Below are 22,500 nucleotides of genomic sequence, written 5' to 3'. Positions count from 1 at the left end.
AGCTTATATACATCAACACGTCATATTGTAAATGTGGACACTGCGCTTGTGTTCACAATAAAACACTCTGTGGGTCATGTTGTTAGAAGTAAATAATCCACAACAGGGTTTGAGTTCTGTTACCGTAGTGATGTTGATTATTTTCCTATAACAGAACGTTCCCAAGTGTTTTCACTGTTATTTACACTGCAGACTTCTTCATACACGTTATATACACTAGTGAACATGTCCCTGTGAATGAGCTGTTATAGCTATAGACATGATAACATCAGATGGTGATGAAACGTGTAAAGACTGGTGTATGATATATTATAGCTCTCTATTAGACATCCTAATGACAGTGACACTTTACTGTGTGTGTGTGTGTGTGTGTAAAATGTGTGTGTGTGAGTCTGCTTTTTTGTCTAAAAAGTACCATAAACAGTTAGCTAGGTGTTTTATTTATTATTAGCAATGCTATTATTAGCATTACATTTAAGCTTTTCTCAGAAGAGAACACACAAACACACACACACGCACACACACTCACACAAACACACACACATGCACGCACACACTGTTTGTGATTTAAATCTTTAAGTTTATCCGACTGTACAGAATAAATATGAGTATCGGCTCAGACTCGGGGTTTCAGTATCAGTGTCTCTAAAGGCATCTTTCCCTCTTTAGCTACTTTAAACTGATCATTTATTTACATCACAATAAACACAAGCAGTACCTCATACTTTTCCCATGTTGTTTTGATACTGAATAAAAAAGTGAGAATGGTTCTAAGTGGAACCCAGGTCTATAATCTACTGTTCTAATGTGAACTTTAGCCGTGAGCATGGCTGAGTCAGACTCACTCTATTAATACAGCGGTCAAACGGTGACGCTGGTAAACTGACACCTCACTCACAGCATTAACATTAAAAATAATATAAACCCTATCACCCCTTTCCTCACACACACACATACACACACACTTACTGTGTATCTAATGATGCTAACCTCTGTGTTAACTTCAGCACTGTGTTCCCGCTCTTATGGTTTTAAAATAAATTTAAAAAATCATAAAGCTCACAGTACATACACATACACACACACACATACACATACACACACACACACATACACACACACACACACACACATACACACACACACATACACACACATACACACACACATACACACACATACACACACACACATACACATACACACACACACATACACACACACACACACACACACACATACACACACACATACACACACATACACATACACACACACATACACACACACATACACACACACATACACACACATATACATACACACACACATACACACACATACACACACATACACACGCACACACACACATACACACACACACACACACATATACACACACATACACACACACATACACACACATACACACACATACACACACACATACACACACACATACACACATATATATTAACAAGAACTAAAAACAACTAATAAAAACTAAATCAAAAGAAAGAAAGAAGCCGTGGAGGTGAGTTAAAATGGTTAAAATCCCTTCCACAGCTCAGGTTTAGGGTCAGACGGATAAAATGATGTAATATCCTCACTGTGAACAGTAATAAACTTTATTTTGTACAGATACAGCAGTATATGAACTGTGTGTTACAAACGTCCTGGAACATCGTGATGTATTTCTGCCGTATCACCGACCCAGCTTTTTAACTCACCCCGACCCAACACAGCTTTTACACACACTCACACACACACTCACACACACACACACACGGCTCACCGCAGCATGATGCAACATTCAGAAAAAGAGACCTGATAGAATTTTTTTTATTTTATTTACTGCTGTTTAAAAAAATGTAAAAAATCTGTTGGGGTTCGTGTCCCAAACCACACACCCTACTCACTCTTTGGGCCACACATCTTCATCTACTGCAGTGCATCATGGGTATTCTGTATTATTACTAGAGAGTACTGCATCCACTGTGGGATTTTGTGGGTGAGCGAATGTTCACTGTAGTTTGGGACACAACTCTGTGAAATAAAAAAAAAAGAGAAAAGAAACTCTGTGTGTGTGTGTGTGTGTGTGTGTGTGTTGTCCAGGATGGACTGTACACATCCAGTGCTCAATAACATTTTCTCTCTCATTAACAAAAGAAACACGTGGAGGATGTGTAGAACCAACCAATCACAGCATGAAGGATGAATTGAGAGATAAACAGAAAGACGAGTGATATAATTTCCTGGAAAGTGTCGAAGGTCAAATAGCTTTGGAAGCAGCAGAGTTTACTGTGTAGCATCTGGGCTGTTAATCAGTTACACAATTACACTGATACACACATCTAACACACAGCTCACGGAACATCGAATACACCTGAAAGTGCAGGAATAAGACATATATAAAATGCATACTATTTGGAAGACAGCTTTAGGAGAACCTCGAAATATCACGATTTAATCACAGAACCGATGATCAGCATTGCCTAAGTGAGTGCTCACACACACACACACACACACACACACACACACACACACACACAGTCCAAACTCCTCTGAGCAAATATATATCTGTTCACAATCATCACCTTTACCTGCAGATTCAAATGAAATATGAAATAATTATTATTCACAAAGATCTGAGTATCTTAAATCCTTTCTGAAGAATAAAGAGTGTCTAGTGAAAGTGTACAAGTGCGAAAGAAACCCTGACTCTGAATCTGAATAACAATCTTGACTCTGAATAGCAGCCTGTAAAAATGACACAAATTAACACCAAGTTAAAAGTGTAATGTTAAACCTGATGTGTTGGAGCTGTGAGGTTTGTGTCTATGTTTAAGACTGTTACTCATACAGCTAAAACACACACACACACACACACAGGGCAGCCGAGACGACAGAAATAGACAACAGCAGAAAAGTCGGCTGGATACACAGATATAAATAACCACACAATAAGTGATGGGGCAATAAGCACAAGTGTTGCTGGGTTGCCAGGGTTTTTAATAGATCCCCTCATTTATGGAAAACAGTTTGAATCACAGAATGTATAGACGTTGAGTTGACACACACCTCTATCTCTCTCTCTCTTTCTCTCTCTCTCTCTGTCATGGGCTACAGTAGTTAACAGAGCGGCAGAGGACAGAAGAGAAGAAGAGAAATGACGTCTGTATCCCTCTGTTATACGACTGTACAAAATGACCGAACTTTATTCATTTTACTTACTTAAATTAGTGCTTTATCATCATCAGAAAATATATGTATAGACAAATGTATTTATTACTACATTAAAATGTTTCTACATTAATTTTTACATTAAAATAATTAGGTTCAAAGACACTAATAACTAAAACCAAGGGAACGGTTATATGGGCGTAGCTTAGAGGATGACACACATCCAGGGTTCCACATAAACACTACATGACCACAACGTTCAGTGTAGTGGGAGGGTCCCGAACCTCACCCCCTGTCCAATATACAGAACACTCTGGGCACGTCCCAGTACACACACCAGTGTTACAGGCAACACAATCGAAAGTGCACTGGGGACATGTCCCAAAGCACACACACACTATTCACCCTTCATTCTGTAGACCACATAAACGTTTTACATCTCTACTGCAGTGCACTTGGTTTGACGAGTCAGCTGGTTTTCTGCACCATACCTAAGACCACTTCCTCTCTCCAATAACAAAACATTGTTACCACTTCCTGTTTCCTTACCATTCTGTTTGCAAACATATTTAGCTCCTCCCACAACTCTGACAAAACACAAAATCAGACGAGGCACAAACCATCGGATGCTGAGCCCAGAGCTGATGACAACACCGTTACATCATCAACAGAGCCCAAGAACAGTCAAAGAACAGTCACGGCAGAATTCTGCACACTATCTGGTTCACTAATAACAGGAAATAGTGAAGTGATGTGATAAAGTGATAAAAACTTTTAAAAAAAAATCTAATAATTTAATTACAAACAGAAATCATACAGATGTTCATTCTACTTCCCAATGCAATAAAAATGTAAAAAAATAAAAACAAAAGAACTGTCAGCATTTAGTGACTAAGCCTAAATATTGTGATAAATACCAAGCTGTGATCACACTTACACACTATGTAATAAAGCTGTAATAATCACACATATACACAGTAGTCTAGTGCTGAAAAAGTTTAACAAGACTCAAATAATGACGTTTTCACTTCAGATCAAATCGTCAACGTTTAAGCTTTGTAAAGAAGTGAGCTGTACGTGTGGTGGAGTTTAAACTTTCGTTAAGGTTTATTGGCTAATATTTTAGCCTAAGTGTGAGTTCACAAAGACATTTAGACACTTCTGACTGAGAGCTGGATGACATCACAACATCACATCACAGTATCACAAAGAACTCAAAACCTTTCCAGGAAACAAATGACTGATAAGTACAAAAAGGTCCAGTTCAACACTTTCAGCTGATCATTCCTATAGACGCTCGTTTCAGTTTCATCTTGTTTCTTATGAATGTTTATCCATACATAAATCTCTAGTGTATACACACACACACACACGCGCACACACACACATGCGCACACACACACACGATGTTTCAGGTGATCTTTTTCTAGGTAAAGACTCGCACAGACTTGTTCCTGAACAATCTGAATAATGATTGGTTTAAGAGCTGAAGCACAAACTTGTGATTGGTCGAAAACTCTTATGCTTTATACAGTGACTTACTTCTAAATTAACAACGAGACTTTATGAATCTCTTTCACAATACATGACAATGTAACTGCAGATAATTCCTAAAACGTTAACAATTATTCCCCTGAGCCAAAAGATTTGACTCTCTACACTATGAAGTATTAGGAGTGTAGAATCCCAGTCACGTCGCTCACGTCGTTCACCAAGCACAGTACAGCATGTTATAAACACTGTCGGACTGCAGGAACGCCTTCAGTAATAACAGAATCATGAGATCGACATTTCTCTTGCTTTATTGTTGTTACGTTGCATTATGTCTGTGTTTCCGTTGTCGAGCGCTCACTTCTCCCTGCTCTGCTCTGCTCTGCTCTAACATTCCCAGCAACAGGATGATCATCACTGAGCTCACAGCACAGCGCAGTGCGCATCCAACCTGCGCAAAACACACACACACACACACACACATATCTCTGTCCATTTCTGCAGTATTGTGCCAATCTTTCCCATGATGGTTTGAGGGAGTGAAACTAAAACAATAGAGGGAAGAGGAACAAGAATCCATGTGGGTTTTTTTTCTGAAACAAAACAAACCATGGAGCAGGTTCTCCAAACTACAAGCTGAAAACACACCTTATTTTAAACGTAGTTTGTTCTCTGAAGACCAGTAGGCGTGTGCTGATATTCAGTTATATCGAACTGTGACATTCAGCACACACAAACACACACACACACACAATACTGTGCCTACTTACAAGAATAAATCTTGCAATTCTACTCTAATTGTGTGAACTTTGAGGAACTACATTGAGTTAACGTTTCATGATAACGTCGTAGACTGTGTCTTAAATTACACAATCATCACTATATTCAAAATTCAGATGAACACACGGTACATTCCAATCTGGACTAATCCAAGTTTAGATGTGATGAAAGAACTTTTTTCTGGTCTACAATAAAGGTCTTACTTGCTGAAGTTATTATTCTTTGTACCGTGTACTGATGTAAACACTTTATCATTGTTTTTTACTTAATCACTATAGTAACTACACGTTTATTTGTTCTTTCTACGCATCATGGTAAAGCTAAATTGATTACATCGTACGTGCGCCGTCAGCTGAACTAACTTACACCAGTAAGTTACATTACCGTTATGCTAGCTAGCTAAGCGTAACCACTTTGATGATCTACAGAGACTCCCAATGGACACCAGCTAATGAACAGAACAGCGGGATGGTGGCGATCATCTGCAATGTCCACGAGACCAGCACTGACTAGGCCAAAGTGTGAAGACAGTAAAGACAATGTGAAGACACATGAGGGCGTACTAACTTTTGGACGGCTTCCGGAGCAGGTGAGACTGCGGTACGTAGCGACTTTGATCCGAGGTACCGACCCAGGAGTCGGTCGACAGGTTGGCGACCATTCTGTTAGAAGGCTGCGGCTTCTCCTCCACGGATGAAGTGATCACCATCGGAAAGGCTTTTGTGTGGAGCTCCTTCAAAGAATTACATCAATCAAGTTTGTTTGTTTTATAATTAAAGAAAATAAAACGATGAAACAATCACTTTGGGGGTAAGTTGTCAGGATAATCCAATCCACGTGCTGAAAAGAAGCTTCAGTATGCGTGATGTATATCCAATAGATTAGACAGAATCAAACTTAACGTCAGTGATGACGAAAGTATTCCTCAATCGCTAGCAGATTCCTGAAGTGACAACACAGATGAACGAAAAAAAAGGCACCGTTCGTTTCTTGCAATGCTGTTTCGTTTTCTGTCCGTGCTTTTCTCTTTATTACAGTAAATCTAAGGCAATGGATTGGGCTTTTAGGCAACGATGCTCATAAAAAATATAACATACATATTCATATTCAAACTACAACTCTGCAATATATATCATATATACACACACATATATATGTATATATATATATATATATACATATATATAAATATATATATATATATACACACACACACATATATATATACGCTCTGTTACATATATGGCCTATATATCTATCTATATATGTATTATATATATCTATATTTGTCTATATATATATGTACATATATACATATATATATATACGTATATATATACATATATATTTCTTTGATGGTAATGGAGTGAAATTATTTGGTTACTAAAGTTAGCTTTTCTTGCATTTTAGCTAGTTTTATCTTCGTCCTCCAGTACTGAGGAATCCAGCTGAAGACCAGTTTTGACACTGGTCAGTTTTCCAGTCTGGATATCTGAGCAGCTGAACCTGGGAGTGCTGGTGTGCTCACGATGGGGGTAAGGGGGTGGGTATCTTCATTTCCAACGCCAATTACCCCATCCTATACCTAAAAATAGCAAGGGCTTCTTAGGATTCGTGTGTTGCACCCCACGGAGTTAGTGAGTCCAAAGGGCAGATGGATGGCCTCGTCTCTTGGGGGTTTAACCTTGCAGCTATAATCCTGATAGGCGGCGAGGCAAGAGGCGCTGTTACAGTCCACACAAAGTCAAAAGCAAACATTCAAAGATGTCCAAAAGGAGAGCGGGGTGTCAAGCTCACAACCGTGTAGTAATCAGTGTAGGTTTTTGTGCATGCATAAATAAAGAATAACTAAGCAAAGTGCATAAGTGCAAGTTAAGTTATAGGCACAAAACTAATATTGAAGTCTCTGTCCATTCCAAGATAGATTGAGAAAAGATGAAACAAAGAAAAACAATTCGTCCAAACTTTAAATGAGAATATGAGCGAGAACACAAAGCTTCACTCCAGTTAGACCAGGCTTCAGCTGAGCTTGTGCTTCTTCTTGTATATGATAAAAACCAGTCTAAAACAAACCCAGGACCCAGATGTTGTCTAACAGTGCTAGATGTTCAGAGCTTGACTCCCAGCTGTGCAGAGTTGATCTTCATCACTCCACACTTCCATCCTGAGCAGTGCGCCTGTTACCCGGAGCTTTAACTGTCTCCCAGGTCTTACAGCCTCTTATTCCAAACCAACACAACAAAGCGACACCATCCTGGAGGTCTCCTGATGATGTAGATTGTTCAGAAGGATGTTGTTTCTTCTCTGTCGACCATGTTTTTCCTTCACAGCCAGGTTTAAGTTGGCGTTATTATTATTCCTTGTTGTCTATAAGCCGCTGTGGCCGGCGCTCCATCCACACCCTGTGTTGATGGACTGTACCATATGCGCTCGGAGCGCGGGGGAGGTGGATGTGACACATACAGCCTACATTCGCTCTGTGTCGTAAGCTCAGCTTTGACGCAACAACACACACTTTCAGCACTCAAAAAAATTTAAAACAAGTGTTTTTTTTATGATAATAAATAGTATTAATAATAATACACGTCTTTAGAACATTATAATCCCCCTTTTTAATATTTAGTAGTTGTGCCAAACGGTTGCTTTCCATTTATAGTAGTTTTGCAGATGGTCCAGGATTCACACAAGCTCTTATATATATACACACACACACTAGGGCAATACACACACTAGGGCAATACACACACTAGGGCAATACACACACTAGGGCAATACACACACTAGGGCAATACCTACATCACAATCACTTTAAATAAAGCCAGTGTAACCTGCTGATGTATGTAGTGACCCTCACCTCAGTGTAAACGGGGAAAACAACAACATATCGAAACTATTCTCCATAATGACATTATAAAATATATCTCGATATATTAGATAATAATTTGGCTGGTAATAAAATGTTTTATTTATTTGTTTATTTATTTATTTTCCTTTGCCCTTTAGAAGAGTTTAACCGAACTTTTCTAGCCCCCTCGGCGTGTGCTAAAGCGCGTGCACGTCACGGCTTTTCGCTGACGCGCGTTCACGTCTTACACTCTCCCTCCTCCCTTATAGCATCCCACCAAGCACCCAACTACCCCCCCCCCCCGCATTCCCGCCCGCGTGCGCGTTCGAAGGCTCTTGTTGCTAGCCGACGCCACGGCAGGCGGCGGATGATTGGTCAGACGAGACTCTTTCGCCTGTTTTCATTGGTCAGAGCGATATGTGGGCGGAGTGTAAGAGTAAAAGCGAGGCTGCTCTCATCTCCTCCCTGTTGTCTCTAAACGCAGCGCGGAGCCGAAATGGCGCTGAATGGCGCCAAAATAACTAACACACAAGACTCCAGCAGGTAAAGTGAGCTGAGTGAAGAACAACAGGGCGGTCAGAATTACACTAAACATCTCACTGTACGTGTTTATTAATCATGGTCTTAATGAGGAACAATGAAGGGCTGCAGGCGCTGCACTTTATACTGTACATCATAATATATTTCACATAAATCTCACATCCCAGTGTATAATAGGGTATAATAATAATATTAGTAATAATAATAATATTAATAATACTACTACTAATAATAAATACTACACGTGTCCTTTTTTAATAAACATTTTAAAGGTTATTTTCACTAATGGATAATAAACACATAATCTACACATATGTAAATGTTCCCTTTTCAGCATTATACCATTGCACTGTGCGAACTAATATATACAGAAAATAATTTTTTACTGTCATGTTTTACATGTAAAACTACATAAAAGTGTCCTTAAATAAAATGCTTGTTTTTGTAAATGTAATTAAAGCACAAAGCCTTTGTGATGATGATGATGATGATGATGATGATGATGATGATATCTCACTTGTTCCTACAGCAGCGTGCAAAATACAACAATCAATAAAACTCTCAATGAATCGTTTCTCACAAGGCAAAGTGTGACTCTTCATATACATCACGTTAGCAAAGCTCTGAGGAAAAAAAGAAAGAAAGACAGAAAGAAAGAAAGAAAGACAGAAAGGAAGGAAGGAAGGAAGAGGAAAAAAAAGCCAAGGCGAAGATTCCGGGACTCTCACGTGCCTCGGAGCGAAATTCCACCCGGCAACTACACAGTGTGCCATGGCAACAGCCTCGCCATTGGTCCCCGGCGCGTTTTGAAATTACCAATGGGAGGACCGGAAGCGGGTGATGCGTGTTGCTAGGTAAACATGATGCAGTGGGAAGACATGGTTATAGAGGAACTTCAACTGAGGAAGAAGAAGAAGCTAAAGGAGCGAATTACAATTACACTGCAGGGAGGTTGTGTTTCAGCTGCACAAGTGTCCCCCGCCCTTTTTATTAAACATACATTACATTACACACTCAGATCAGTTTAGACTTCACACAGCTTAAAATAATGTACCGGTCCAACTGACTGGCTTTTCCAGGCAACACACCATAAAGCGTCCTGTATGTTTATTTTCAAGCCTCTTATCGACAGGCAGAAACGGACAGATATACATCACATACTTTCCACTCTGTCCGACAACACTGAGCTTATTTAAGTCACAAGGTGCAGTTTGACCTCGGAGTCCAGGAACATTTAACATAGATAATATTAAATCTGAAGTGCTGCTCTTAAGAAATAACATGACAGATAGGGACATGACAACTCGGATGACGTTACCGAAATGGAACCATCGTATCTTTGGTCGTATGTAGATAATAAACGCCACAAAAATAAAGAGTGACACTTAAAAATAACCCTTCATTACTAAAGTGGAAATGATTTCTTTAACAATACCACATCAATAACCGTTTTATATGTATTACAGAGTGACATATCATTTGTATTAGTTTACATTTACATGTAATATTCAGTGAAAGACTGACTTCGTGTAGTATGTTGTGTTCAGTCAGCTTTAAACACTCGTCCCCTCAGCAGTCGCTCTTTATTCTCTCTCTTTAAGTTAATAAGAGAAAATAATGTCAGCTTGTCGTGTTACTGAGAAACACAAAGAAACTCCTCTGTCCTGACGAATGGGAGCGATTATTTGTATATGGGTTTGTGTGCTGTATTTGTGCACAATAACTTTGTTATACAGAATAATGATCTCAGAGCTAACATGGGAAGCAGAATGAGAGTTTAAACAATTATAAATTATACTATTATTGTATAAAGGACTTAATCAGTGAACTGATTGTGAGACCTTCTACATAGTCATATCCAGCACACAAAAGTCTACATACTTTTGAGGTCAAATTTCAAGGCATCAGAATTGGAGAAAGAGTTAGAGAGAAAAGTCTGACTGCTTACAAACACACCGTCCTCATGCAGTGTTTTACTGCTATGAATTAAGGAAGGTCGATTTTGGTGTGTGTGCTGCTCCTAGTGGCCAAACATGCTCTTCACACACGCACAGACACACGCACAGACACACACAGACCTCAAAGACACACAGACACACACACGCACACAGACACACATGCAGACACTCACAGACCTAAAAGATATACACGCACACAGACACACACACACAGACACACACACACACAGACACACGCACACACAGACACACGCACACACAGACACACGCACACACAGACACACGCACAGACACACACAGACCTAAAAGATATACACGCACACAGACACACACACACAGACACACGCACAGACACACAGACCTAAAAGACACACGCACACAGACACACACATGCACGCATACAGACACATGCGCACACACACTCACAGACCTCAAAGACACACACATACACACACAGACACTCACAGACCTAAAAGACACACACGCACAGACACACACACGCACACAGACTCACACAGACACACACACAGACACTCACAGACCTAAAAGATATACACACACACAGATACACACACACACACAGACACACGCACAGACACACACACAGACACTCACAGACCTAAAAGATATACACGCACACAGATACACATGCACACACAGACACACACACAGACACACGCACAGACACACACAGACCTAAAAGACGCACACACACTTAAGCACTATTTGGACGGGACTAGTTTTCCAAACGACGTTAGAGTTAGAATTTTTTTCAGCCGACGTCTGTCATTTCATGTATGGATTCGGACGGGACTAACATCTCTGTGTTTATTACGGAGACAGGAGTGTCTGTGTTTTACATGTGGGCGTTGCACAAGACCACATGTCCAGGATGCATGGATTGCCTATGGTCATCATATGGTTTTATATAGAACTTCTTATAAACCCACTGGAATAAATACGTTTTTATATAATTTTCACGTTATGTAATTGACTATAGAAATGAAAGTAGATATTACAGTAGCCAGTCTTAACAATTTACGTGATTTGGCTCTTCTTGTTGATTTCATTTTTTTTTTTATTTCTTCGCAAGGTTGCAAACACATTTACACCCATGTGCAGAAAGCAGAAACTTGAATACCGGTGCGCTAGGGTTAATACGGTAGTTGACGTTGACCAAAACAGACAAGAAAACGCGTTTTGGAAAAAAACATTTCCGGCAATCACAGACATTCGCATTCACACGGGATTAGATTTCTCAGAGGAGCGCCGATTTTGCTGAAAAACAGTAGGTAATTTGCGCTGGAATTTTTACACAGGTCGTGTGAGAAAAAGACAGACATGGCAGATTCGGACGGGATTAAAATCACAAAGTACGTCTGTGAAACTGAAATTCTCTAACGACCCCCTGTAAAACTAGTCCCGTCCGAATAGGGCTATACACACATGTTCTATACATAAAGCTGAACTCTGATATATACATTAGTAAATATATTTATAATTGTTTTTAGAATATTAGAATAATAAAGATATTTATTTAAACAGATGAATGAGTTTTTTAGTGCATTACTGGAGCCAACACTGAGGTTTCTCCTCAAAATTAAATAAAATGAATCTTTAATTTGTTAATATAAGTTTTATCTGCTTTAAATTAGTTTACAATGTAAATGTACCTCAGAAAATGATCTTGTGACAGACAGAATCGGTCATGATATCGATAGTAGAGCGTCATTTCCAACCAACATTGTACCCAAGCTCAAGTTATCAACACACACACACACATCTTTATCAGTTTCTATTGAGTTTGCCCACATATTTTCTCTTTTATGCATTTTTCTTTAGTTAATTTTATACTCTCTGTTCTATTTGTCATGATAGTTTGTTTATAATTTAATAATTCAGTTTGTATAAGTAAATACAGCCCAAAAGGTAAAACATGCAAAGCTGTGTGTTTACATCAAGTGCTGTTCAGTAAGAAGCAAGATGATGTCATCAAAGTGCGTCACTTTCTCTCTCTCTCTCTCTCTCTCTCTCTCTCTCTCTCTCTCTCTCTCTCACACACACACACACAGACACACACACTTGAGTTGTATCCCAGATCGTTAGTGAATGAAATTAACAGTGTGCTTAAACATATTTATTGGTTTGTAAATAATGATATCTGCCTGGTCACAGCCTGTGGCTAAGTCCAAAATGCACACTACCTTACTACACCTTACTAAACAGTGAGTAAAACTACTACATCCATCTACATTACTTTTACTAAAGTACTAAATTATTAACCTCATACACATGAGGTATAAAACAGACACATCTCACACCACATTCACGCTCAGGCACCACATTACATTAAGGGTACACTATTTAGCATGGAAGGGTGCACTCTGGGATCGGGCCAGGAGCGGTTCTCAGCTTGACCTGAAAAGCTCGTTATATTTACACTTCAAATATCACTTTTTTGTTATTTAGATACATGCACATTTAAAGTGTTTAGTGTGGTTAAGGACACGGCCCATGTTCCAGATAACAGAACATTGAATTTACACTAGTACATATTCTGTGTTTCTAAACTCTTCAACACAGTGCATTATGGGTAACACACACACACACACACACACACACACACACACACACACACAGAGACAAGAACATTGAGTTTAAACACCAAATAATTCAATTAAGTCTCCTTAAAACAGTGTGTATTCTGGTGTCTTCTACATCACGAGTGTTGGCGTGCTGCATTGTGGGTAACGTGTGGGGGACAGCAGTGGGTCAGTTGCCGCTCTCAGGGAGAGAAAAGTGGGTCAGGATGGAGAGAGAAGAGAGACACGAGTGACAGAGAGCACATGGTTAGTGTTTTATCTCTCCATGGCTCCGTCCCAAATTGCACGATGACTAAACCCTACTCTACCTAATGGGGTACGTACCAATAAAGTAGTCAGGGATTACTTTCTGATCACTATAGTGCTACTTGACCAAGTTTGGGACACAGCCCACGTGTGAGAAATTACATTTGTGTGTGCATTTCCATTTACAGTGAAGTTGTGTCCCAAACTGTGCTCCTGATTCAAAATATCACACTACCCTTTTTGAGTTACACTAGGATTGGATGAGAAGTTTGCTAGGTAGGGGAGTGTTTATCAGTGTCCTAAATTACACACTGTGAACATATAATCCTGATATCCTTTTTACCCGCTCTCTCTGTGATGTCATAGCCTCTATATAATATAATATAATAAACCTTTTGACACTGAATCTACAACAGTATTTTTCTCTTATCTCTGTAATTAATAAGACATCCTCCTCTTCCTCAATTCCTTTGTCTTCAAATGTGTGAAAAGTTCTGAGTGTGTACATTTGAGTGTGCACATTTGCGTGTGTACATTTGAGTGTGTACTTCAGTGTGTGCACTTCTGTGTGTGTACTTCTGTGTGTACCTCAGTGTGTGTACTTCGGAGTGTTAACTTCGGAGTGTGAACTTCGGAGTGTGTACTTCGGAGTGTGAACTTCAGTGTGTGAACTTTGGAGTGTGAACTTTGGAGTGTGAACTTCAGTGTGTGAACTTTGGAGTGTATACTTTGGAGTGTGAACTTCAGTGTGTGAACTTTGGAGTGTGAACTTTGGAGTGTGAACTTCAGTGTGTGAACTTCGGAGTGTGAACTTCGGCGTGTGAACTTCGGCGTGTGAACTTCGGCGTGTGAACTTCAGTGTGTGAACTTCAGTGTGTGAACTTCGGCGTGTGAACTTCAGTGTGTGAACTTCGGCGTGTGTACTACTGTGTGCTACAGTATTTAATGATGGTTTCTTCTTTTTTATTTGAATGAGATCAATAATAATAAAGCATATAAGCCTTCTATAGAAATGATTTTAATTCTAAATGGTATAAAACATAAAAACGTAATCATTAATGAAATTAAATTTACCCTTTATTCCCTGTGAGCATCGCCTTATACTCACAACATAAAAGATCCTGTCTGTCTTTCCTCCACTGTCTTCATCTCCACGTCCTTTCTCTCTGTTTGTCTACCTATCTGTGGGTCAGCTGAGTGAGAACCAGCACCAAGGAGAGCAACCACACACACACACACACACACACACACACACACACACACACAGCTATAGAGAGAAAGTGAAAGTAAGACAGAAAGTCAGACAAAGAGACAGAAAAATATAGAGAGAGAAACACAGCAAGCAGAGTGAGAGACCAACAGAAAGAAACAGGCACAGACAGACAGATGGACACAAAGACAGACAGACAGACAGACAGACAGACAGACAGACAGACAGACAGACAGACAGACAGACACAGACAGACACAGACAGACACACGGACACAGACAGACAGACAAAGAGACACAGAGACAGACACAGAGACTGGAAACATGTCCACATATGGAAACAGAGACAGCTGATGGAAACATGTCCACTAACTAACATCGTTTTTGCTCCTTAGTTTTCTGAATATTTAGAATTGTCTTAGCGCTCACTGCTAGTCACACGTCAAGAAGCCACACACTCTCCACTACACACACAATGATACTGCATCTGAAATGCTAATGCTAACAGAGAAGGACTGCATGCTAACTGGAGATATGTATTAAATAATCTGTACAGTGACTCACACGATCTGTAAGTTAAACTTATAATAAAAATCTTTCAAGTCTAATCAAGTATAATTTAATAGAAAACCTTAAGACAACTAACCATCTGTTGTATTGCACAAAGTATTGGCACCCCTCTACCATGTCCATCAGGTTATTCTCAGTACGGTGGTGACACTGACGTGTGTGTGTGTGTGTGTGTGTGTGTGTGTGTGTGTGATTAGTCAGAAATATGGCAGGTTGTTTGGTGATGCTTTGATACTTCTTTGGTTCTCAAAAAGATTATTTTATTTTTTATTTTTTTTGTAATTTTATCTTTTTTATTATATTAACTTGCATTCTTATTCTTATTTCCCATCTTAAATTTTATTACTCATGTTTTTGATGAATTTTATTTTATTACAATATACTTTATTGTCATGTGGGTTATCCCTGAGCTAATCCTGGTGTATTACCTGAAAAAAGACAGGAGATCTTGAGCTTCAGACAACACAGTTCATCAAGCTTCAGCTCTGTCACCTAAACTCACACAAGGTCCACACACAGACTTTGGCCTTCTGTAATTTTAGGTTAATCTTTTGGAAAATGCTGATGTCACAGCGTGAACCTGTTTAATGCGTGTATCTAATGTGTATCTTACTAATGCTGATTGTGTCTTGAACTGTGAGAAAGTGATTTGAATCTGAATCGACTTCAGAAGTGAATCAACTGTGACATGTGTTTGGAGTTTGCAGAGTTTTATTTGTGGATTATTGTTCATTGGTAATCTGAGCTATAGTGCTGCAGGACCGCCATGTTTCTCAGGATCTGGATAAAAGAGAGAAAACAGATGCTGGATGTGACACATAACTAGCTCTTTCTGCTCGACTCTGTTCTCTGTGCTCTTCTTGCTTCGATTTTTCACTGTTACCACATTAATAAACATGAATGACGGACTTTTAGCAGGGCGTTGTCAGCTGTACACACTCCTCACCTGTTCAGCATTTTACACTTTAACACCAAAACAAACCAGCAAATGAACCGAACTTCGCTTCGATTCAGAATCGACAATCAGAGTAATCAGAGTGAAAGCACTCTAAAGCGTTCTCCTGAACCAAAGGAAAAAAACTCACACTTTCTCACCTTCTACTAGGAGCAATAAAAAAAGCACATCCTAAACTTTTCTAATTCTAACTCAATCAGGCCGGTCTCTTCGGCCCGGGGTTCAGTGTGTGAAGTCATATTTATTTTATGCAAGATTTGCTTTAGATTAATCAACAAACACACACAAGTCTGTAAGACTGACCAACACTGAATTCTCACGATGTTATCACCAGCACTGGCGAGCGAGCTTGTTGGTAGTTCTCTGGTTCTTGATGATGAGAAAGTTCTCCGGTTCTTGATGATGAGAAAGAGCAAACCAAAAACACACCTTCATGAAGGTGTCTATGTTTTTTCCGCTCACACTTTAGAACTCAAAAAAGTTCCCACTTCCGAGCTGAGCTGAACGCAGCGTTCTCTCCTGATGTCTCCTGATTTTAACAGAGCTCAGATGAGGCAAATGTGGACTAAAATGTTATAAACACTGCAAGAAACACAGCGACATTGTGGGGCGACTTCTCCAACATCTGGATCATTAATGCTCAAGTGCACAACCGAATAATGAAACAGAAATAAAGACAATAATAACATTTATAAACTACATACACTTATACAGTCACCTTAAATTTTTGGCCACTCACATTTTACATTTTTGAATCAGAACTTCATTTAGGTGACCCAGGCCACGCCCACAAGTGAGAAACTGTGTGTGACATCGAGATCTTCGCCGTGTAAAGAGGATTTTTATCTCAGCTTATATCGTATTAGCGACAATCTGATATAAACCTTGTATTACCATTAGCACCTCGCTAACCTATCAGCGTGCTAGCTGGCCTGCTAATTAGTAAGCGCACCCTAGACTTCAATCCAGACAGAGGACACTGAGAAACGAAACAACACATCTGACCTCCGGCTCCATGTTCCTTACACACTCCTCATTAATACCTAGTCGCGACACACGAGTGTATTATGGGGAACACCAAGAATCACATCGTATGAACACAAGGAGGTCAGAATTCTGTGGATCCTGCGTGTTCTAGAATTTGGGACGAAGCCTTAAAATGGCCGGTGTTCCGTTAGGGACACTAACTAGGGATAAAGTGTAGAACTTGGGATGGGAGCGAACGACTTGTACACCCTATCTAGTGCACTAGAACGAAGAATGAATCCATTTTGAACCGGCGTTGTAGTTGAGCAGAGCCTTGCAGTGGGGTGTAGGCACATCACACACACACACACACACACACACACACACACACTCTCACACAGTATACTAAATTACACTATTATTACCGATGTATAACGGTGAATCAACCATTTTCCCACATGTTCGCACGAATTAGTGTTGGGGTGCAAATGAAATTATATTTATGATAAAAATGCTGAAAGAAATGCAACAAGCCGATAAAATATGATGGTTGACATGCAACGCTGCAGCTTTACATGAGAGAAAGAGTGTGTGTGTTTGTGTGTGTGTGTGTTGAGAGCAGGGTTTAAACACTGAAAAATTATGGGATGGAAGAAAGTCATAAATGTTAAAAATGAAATGTTATTATTGACAGATTAATAGATAAATCATCATCATCATGATGGGGATTTCTGCATGCAGTATGAATGTTGCTCACACACACACACACACACACACACACACAGACATTTATAACAGATTTTTAATAATCAGTCGACAGTTAGATGTGAGACATAATGCAAAATCCATCTGATAACGAAGCATGATCATGGCACTCATCATCGCTGCTGTCCAGATGTTAGAATCACCTGAATACCTGCTGCTGCTGCTGCATTGTAACTGCATCCTGACCCACATCTCTGTGCTTCTACTAATATTAACATGCAAAATGATGCATGATTTCGGTGCTTTTGGGATCGTACAGCATTTAAAAGGAAATCAGTTCCTCACTGACCGGCCTGCACATCATCATCATCATCATCATCATCATCATCCTCCTCATCCTCATCATCATCACATGCATGGAGATGGACAGCAGTGCTGGTGCTGCAGTGCACATTTAGGCTGTAAAATGGGTGTGTTAGAGGGGCAAACACGCTGAAATGAGGAGTGTAAATGAGCAGGGTGTGATACACACGAGTGAAACATGTACACACGTGAACAGCACACGCAGATTTCACGTTATTCGGTGCACTTTGATTTGGGGAGGTGACGTGCAGAGAAAAGGTAACGATGCAGAGGGCAAGATGACTCAAAAAGGCACATATGAATACGACCGTGTGTGTGTGTGTGTGTGTGTGTGTGTGTGTGTGTGAGATCATACCTCAGGCGGCGGCGGTTCGTTCCCAGGTTCCCGAAGCGGCAGCAGCAGCAGCAGCCATTTAGTAGCAGCGTTATTTCTGCTCGCCTCCGTCCTAAAGCTCCACAGAAACCCCGCGGAAACCCGGCCGAATAATCGGGACCCCCCCTCCCCCCGATACCGACACCCCTGTCACGGGGCGACGGGTTTAGTAAATGCTCTGTTTTGTGAAACAACACTTTTATACAGTAACTGTTATTTTGTGTAAAAGCGAAAGTCCTCCTTCTCAGTCCGAGTCCCGGCGGCTGCAGTAACAGCAGCAGCAGCAGCTCTGAGGTAAAAACGCCGGAATCACACAGATAGTCCCCGGGTTTGTTTGCTAGCCGCTGCCTCTGTTCTTTATCCCCACAGAAGCTGAGCTCACTGTGAAATAACGGCGACCCTTGTGTTAGATTCCCGTGTGTTTCCCGGTGGTGTCCGTTTCCCCTCCGGAGAGAGAGATGGATCTTATGGCTAGCTTTCTCCGGCTAAGCTAGTTCGCGTCGCCTGCCATCGGCTTTCCGTCCGTCCGTCGGTCTGATTGTGGGCTGTTGTGGTGCAGCCTGAGGGGGGGGGAGCGGGACCCAGTCAACAACATTTACATTTAAATAAACAAAAATCAAACCCAATAAAAAGTTAAAAACCGGGATGATTTCCGTGTCGCACCGCTTAGCTACAATTAGCGCTGTAAGGGAAAAGCCCCCCCTCTCAGCTGCCCGTTAATCTCGATCACTCCGCGACTGGTTCTGCGCGCCACCGACACCACGAGCGCGCACACCGCTCTAGAGCGCGTGCCCGCGCGTACCCAGGCTCGTCCACGCCACCATGCACTTCGGTTTGACTCTCCACACAAAATGGCCGCCCAAACAAACCCGAGCTGTCAGTTTGTGTGATAAATAACCTTTATTTTTATTGTCCAGCAAACTAAATAAACCCGTTTAAGTGTATAAACGCTTCAACACTGACTGCTTCAGAAGGGATTCATTCAAGGGTCATTTATGATCCAGAGAAAATATTAAATAAAAAAAAAGTATTTCTCAAAATACGCACTTTTATATGAATATGAACTATGTGACATTTTATTATATAAACTTTAGGCTTTTGTAGCTAAGTGGGTGAATTTGGATCATTAGTTTCAATGCTTCTCTTTATTTACTACATGGAAGCATCTGAAAATAAATCAACATTTCTAGCCATTTTAATAGAGATAAACAGCACAATACTGATGATATGTGTAATATTGTGTAAATGTATGAACCCACTAATGACTAAATATGATTCTGTTGATTATATATATGTGTGTGTGTGTGTGTGTGTGTGTGTGTGTGTGTGTAAAAAATGTAAAGGAACAAGTATTCTTATGTTTATATTAATATTCATATTTTTATATTATACATATTAAGCAATGCAGATAGTAATGTAATTAAAGCTGTGTAAAAAGTAATGGCAGCTCTGTAAAGTGTACTGAAGAACAGCAAACATCATAATACTGCAAAATGTCTTTAATGTTGTGAATCTGTAAAGCAAAATCTAGCAGTAACAGTGCAAATATTTAATAAATAATGTACTTTAGTTAGGCTACTGTATACTACAGTGAAGAAAATGAAATATCATTTCACTTGTGTAGCTCTAGACAAATAAATCTGTATAAATCTGACAAAAGTAAAACTAAAGTGCATAAAACATAACTGAACATTACAGGCTACATGTAGCTTATTAACATATAACTACAGGCTTGTATAGAGCACTTTACAATGTCACGTATATTCTTGTTGCTTTATTAATTTTGTGTGGAATTTTAATAATACTGAAAAGTGCAACACGATAACCAAAAAGATGTTTTTATATTTAATGTTTAAATGTCATTTCTGGATTAACAAAAGTAAAATTAGCCTCTTTGAAAGCAAGTATTTATTTGTAAGGAATGACATGTTAATTGATTGTGTTTGTGAATATAATAGATTACCTAATTAGATAACAGGAGGCGGGGCTAAAGTAGAAGGCTGAGATTGTCTGAGATTGTTAAAAAAAAAAACAGTTTATTTTGAATTACAAATAATGTTTATATCTTTGATTTAAATGTTGCATTTTTATGCAAAAACTATTTTTTGTGTCAAAGTGACTAGTAATTACGAGTAATCACGAGTGTGTATAGAGTAATAAACATTGTGTTGTGTGTATAGAGTAATAAACATTGTATGTGTGAGAGAGACAGAGAGAGAGACAGAGAGAGACAGAGAGAGAGACAGAGAAAGAGACAGAGAGACAGAGACAGCGCTGAACAGCGACACACAGCGGCTGCATAATGGAACAGCAGCAGACTTTTAACTCTTCATTTCACTTTAAACTCCTCATTTTCATCACCTGTGTTAAAACTTCACACACGCTGAGCTGAAAATACATAAAATAAAATAAATTTTGTTGTTGCTTTATTGCTCGTTATTCCTTATATCCTTTAATCCTTATATCCACTACATGTTTAAATCCACTAATAAATGTTTTAACTGGGCGAGAAATGATGAATTTCTGAATCTGGAATAAAACTTTTAAATACTTTTTATGTGAATTATTTACACTTTACTCATTTTAACAAGTTTCTTTAAAAATATAGATTTCACCATAAATGTAGAAGATCTGCAGAATGACGAGCCTCATTATTCTTTTTATTTGTAGTGAATTTTATTTTAAAACATAAACCCAGAAACATGTAATGAACTGAAGGCACTGATCATTATGCAAACATTTAAAAGTTAAACAATATAATGAGAGAATAAAAATTTACACGTGTGTGTTTACAGTCAGGTGTTTCAGTAAAGGTCACAGAGTCGTGCGTGTTCAGTAGCGTTAGGGTCTCTTATTGTTGGTGTGTTTTCTGCAGGATGACACACCAGTTGCCCTGGTCATAGTAGCTCTGCTGCACCTCCACCCCACTGACGGATGCACACAGACCCTCCAACTCTCCGTGTTGGAACACATGATAAAAACGGTGGAACACGGGACCGGGACTCGCCTTCACGTCACCTTTCAGATGCCACGGAACGAGAAGATCCTGAGATGCAAACGGCGTGCGATTGGTGTGAACACTCAGTCTGGGTGGGGTCACCTTCACACAGTCCTCCTCTGTGTCAGCTGGGTTTGAGCTCACTTTCCCAGCATGCACCTGCCTCACACTACACTCACTGTTATTCACATCCTGGTCATTCCTGCGTTCATTGGTCTGCTTTGATGTTTTTGGTTCCTTGTTCTCCTGGTTAGTTTTGAGATATTTGGATTTTTGGTTCTTGTATTCCTGCTCCATTGCCCACACGTAGATCAGGGCACGACCTCCAACCTTCAGCAGACGCACCAGCTCAGTGATGGCTGCCAGTCTTCTCTCCTACATGCACACAAACACACACACACACACACACACACACACCTATTACTAACACTGACATACTGAAATACTGAATCACAGAATCACTCGAATGCCGAACTGAATCAGTGAATCACTGAGTCTGAGCTGTGTGGTGACGTGAGTAGTGCGGCAGGTCAGCAGGAGTTTCTCTCAGGGTTATTATGGGATGTTATTGGCAGTTGTGTTCACTGACCTGTGTGGAGAAATGATGAATGACAGCGATTGACATGACGGCGTCGAAGGCAGAGCTGCGCAGAGGTACAGACAGAGCGTCACATACCACAGAGTGGAAACCTCGCTCAGCGCAGATCGACACCAA

The 22,500-nt window shown here is 39.9% G+C and overlaps 2 protein-coding genes across 6 annotated transcripts in view; both read right to left on the bottom strand.

The window, feature by feature from the left end:
* The window catches only part of dyrk1b (dual-specificity tyrosine-(Y)-phosphorylation regulated kinase 1B), a 32,040-nt gene extending 12,503 nt beyond the window's left edge, over positions 1-19,537 (bottom strand). Inside the window, exons 1-2 of one of the 3 annotated variants that reach the window (XM_060861164.1) lie at positions 18,770-19,537; positions 6,022-6,187 (exon numbers count right to left, since the gene is read on the bottom strand). In XM_060861164.1, the coding sequence (XP_060717147.1) occupies positions 6,022-6,163 (142 nt within the window). In that variant the 5' untranslated portion in view covers positions 6,164-6,187; positions 18,770-19,537. Of the gene's footprint in view, positions 1-6,021; positions 6,652-18,769 lie in introns of those variants that run through there. The other 2 variants (XM_060861166.1, XM_060861165.1) reach the window with 2 other exon arrangements.
* A 1,930-nt stretch (positions 19,538-21,467) lies between these two features.
* The window catches only part of alkbh8 (alkB homolog 8, tRNA methyltransferase), a 6,504-nt gene continuing 5,471 nt past the window's right edge, over positions 21,468-22,500 (bottom strand). For 2 of the 3 annotated variants that reach the window (XM_060861449.1, XM_060861448.1), the window contains exons 10-11: positions 22,375-22,500; positions 21,469-22,160 (exon numbers count right to left, since the gene is read on the bottom strand). The exon at positions 22,375-22,500 is cut by the window's right edge and continues 24 nt beyond it. In XM_060861449.1, the coding sequence (XP_060717432.1) occupies positions 21,639-22,160; positions 22,375-22,500 (648 nt within the window). In that variant the 3' untranslated portion in view covers positions 21,469-21,638. Of the gene's footprint in view, positions 22,161-22,374 lie in introns of all 3 variants that reach the window. The other variant, XM_060861450.1, reaches the window with a different exon arrangement.

Source organism: Tachysurus vachellii, chromosome 25 (assembly GCF_030014155.1).
Source record: "Tachysurus vachellii isolate PV-2020 chromosome 25, HZAU_Pvac_v1, whole genome shotgun sequence".
Lineage (NCBI taxonomy): Eukaryota > Metazoa > Chordata > Actinopteri > Siluriformes > Bagridae > Tachysurus > Tachysurus vachellii.
The sequence above is the reverse complement of the archived record's forward strand: the minus strand, read 5'-3'. Positions and strand labels throughout refer to the sequence as shown.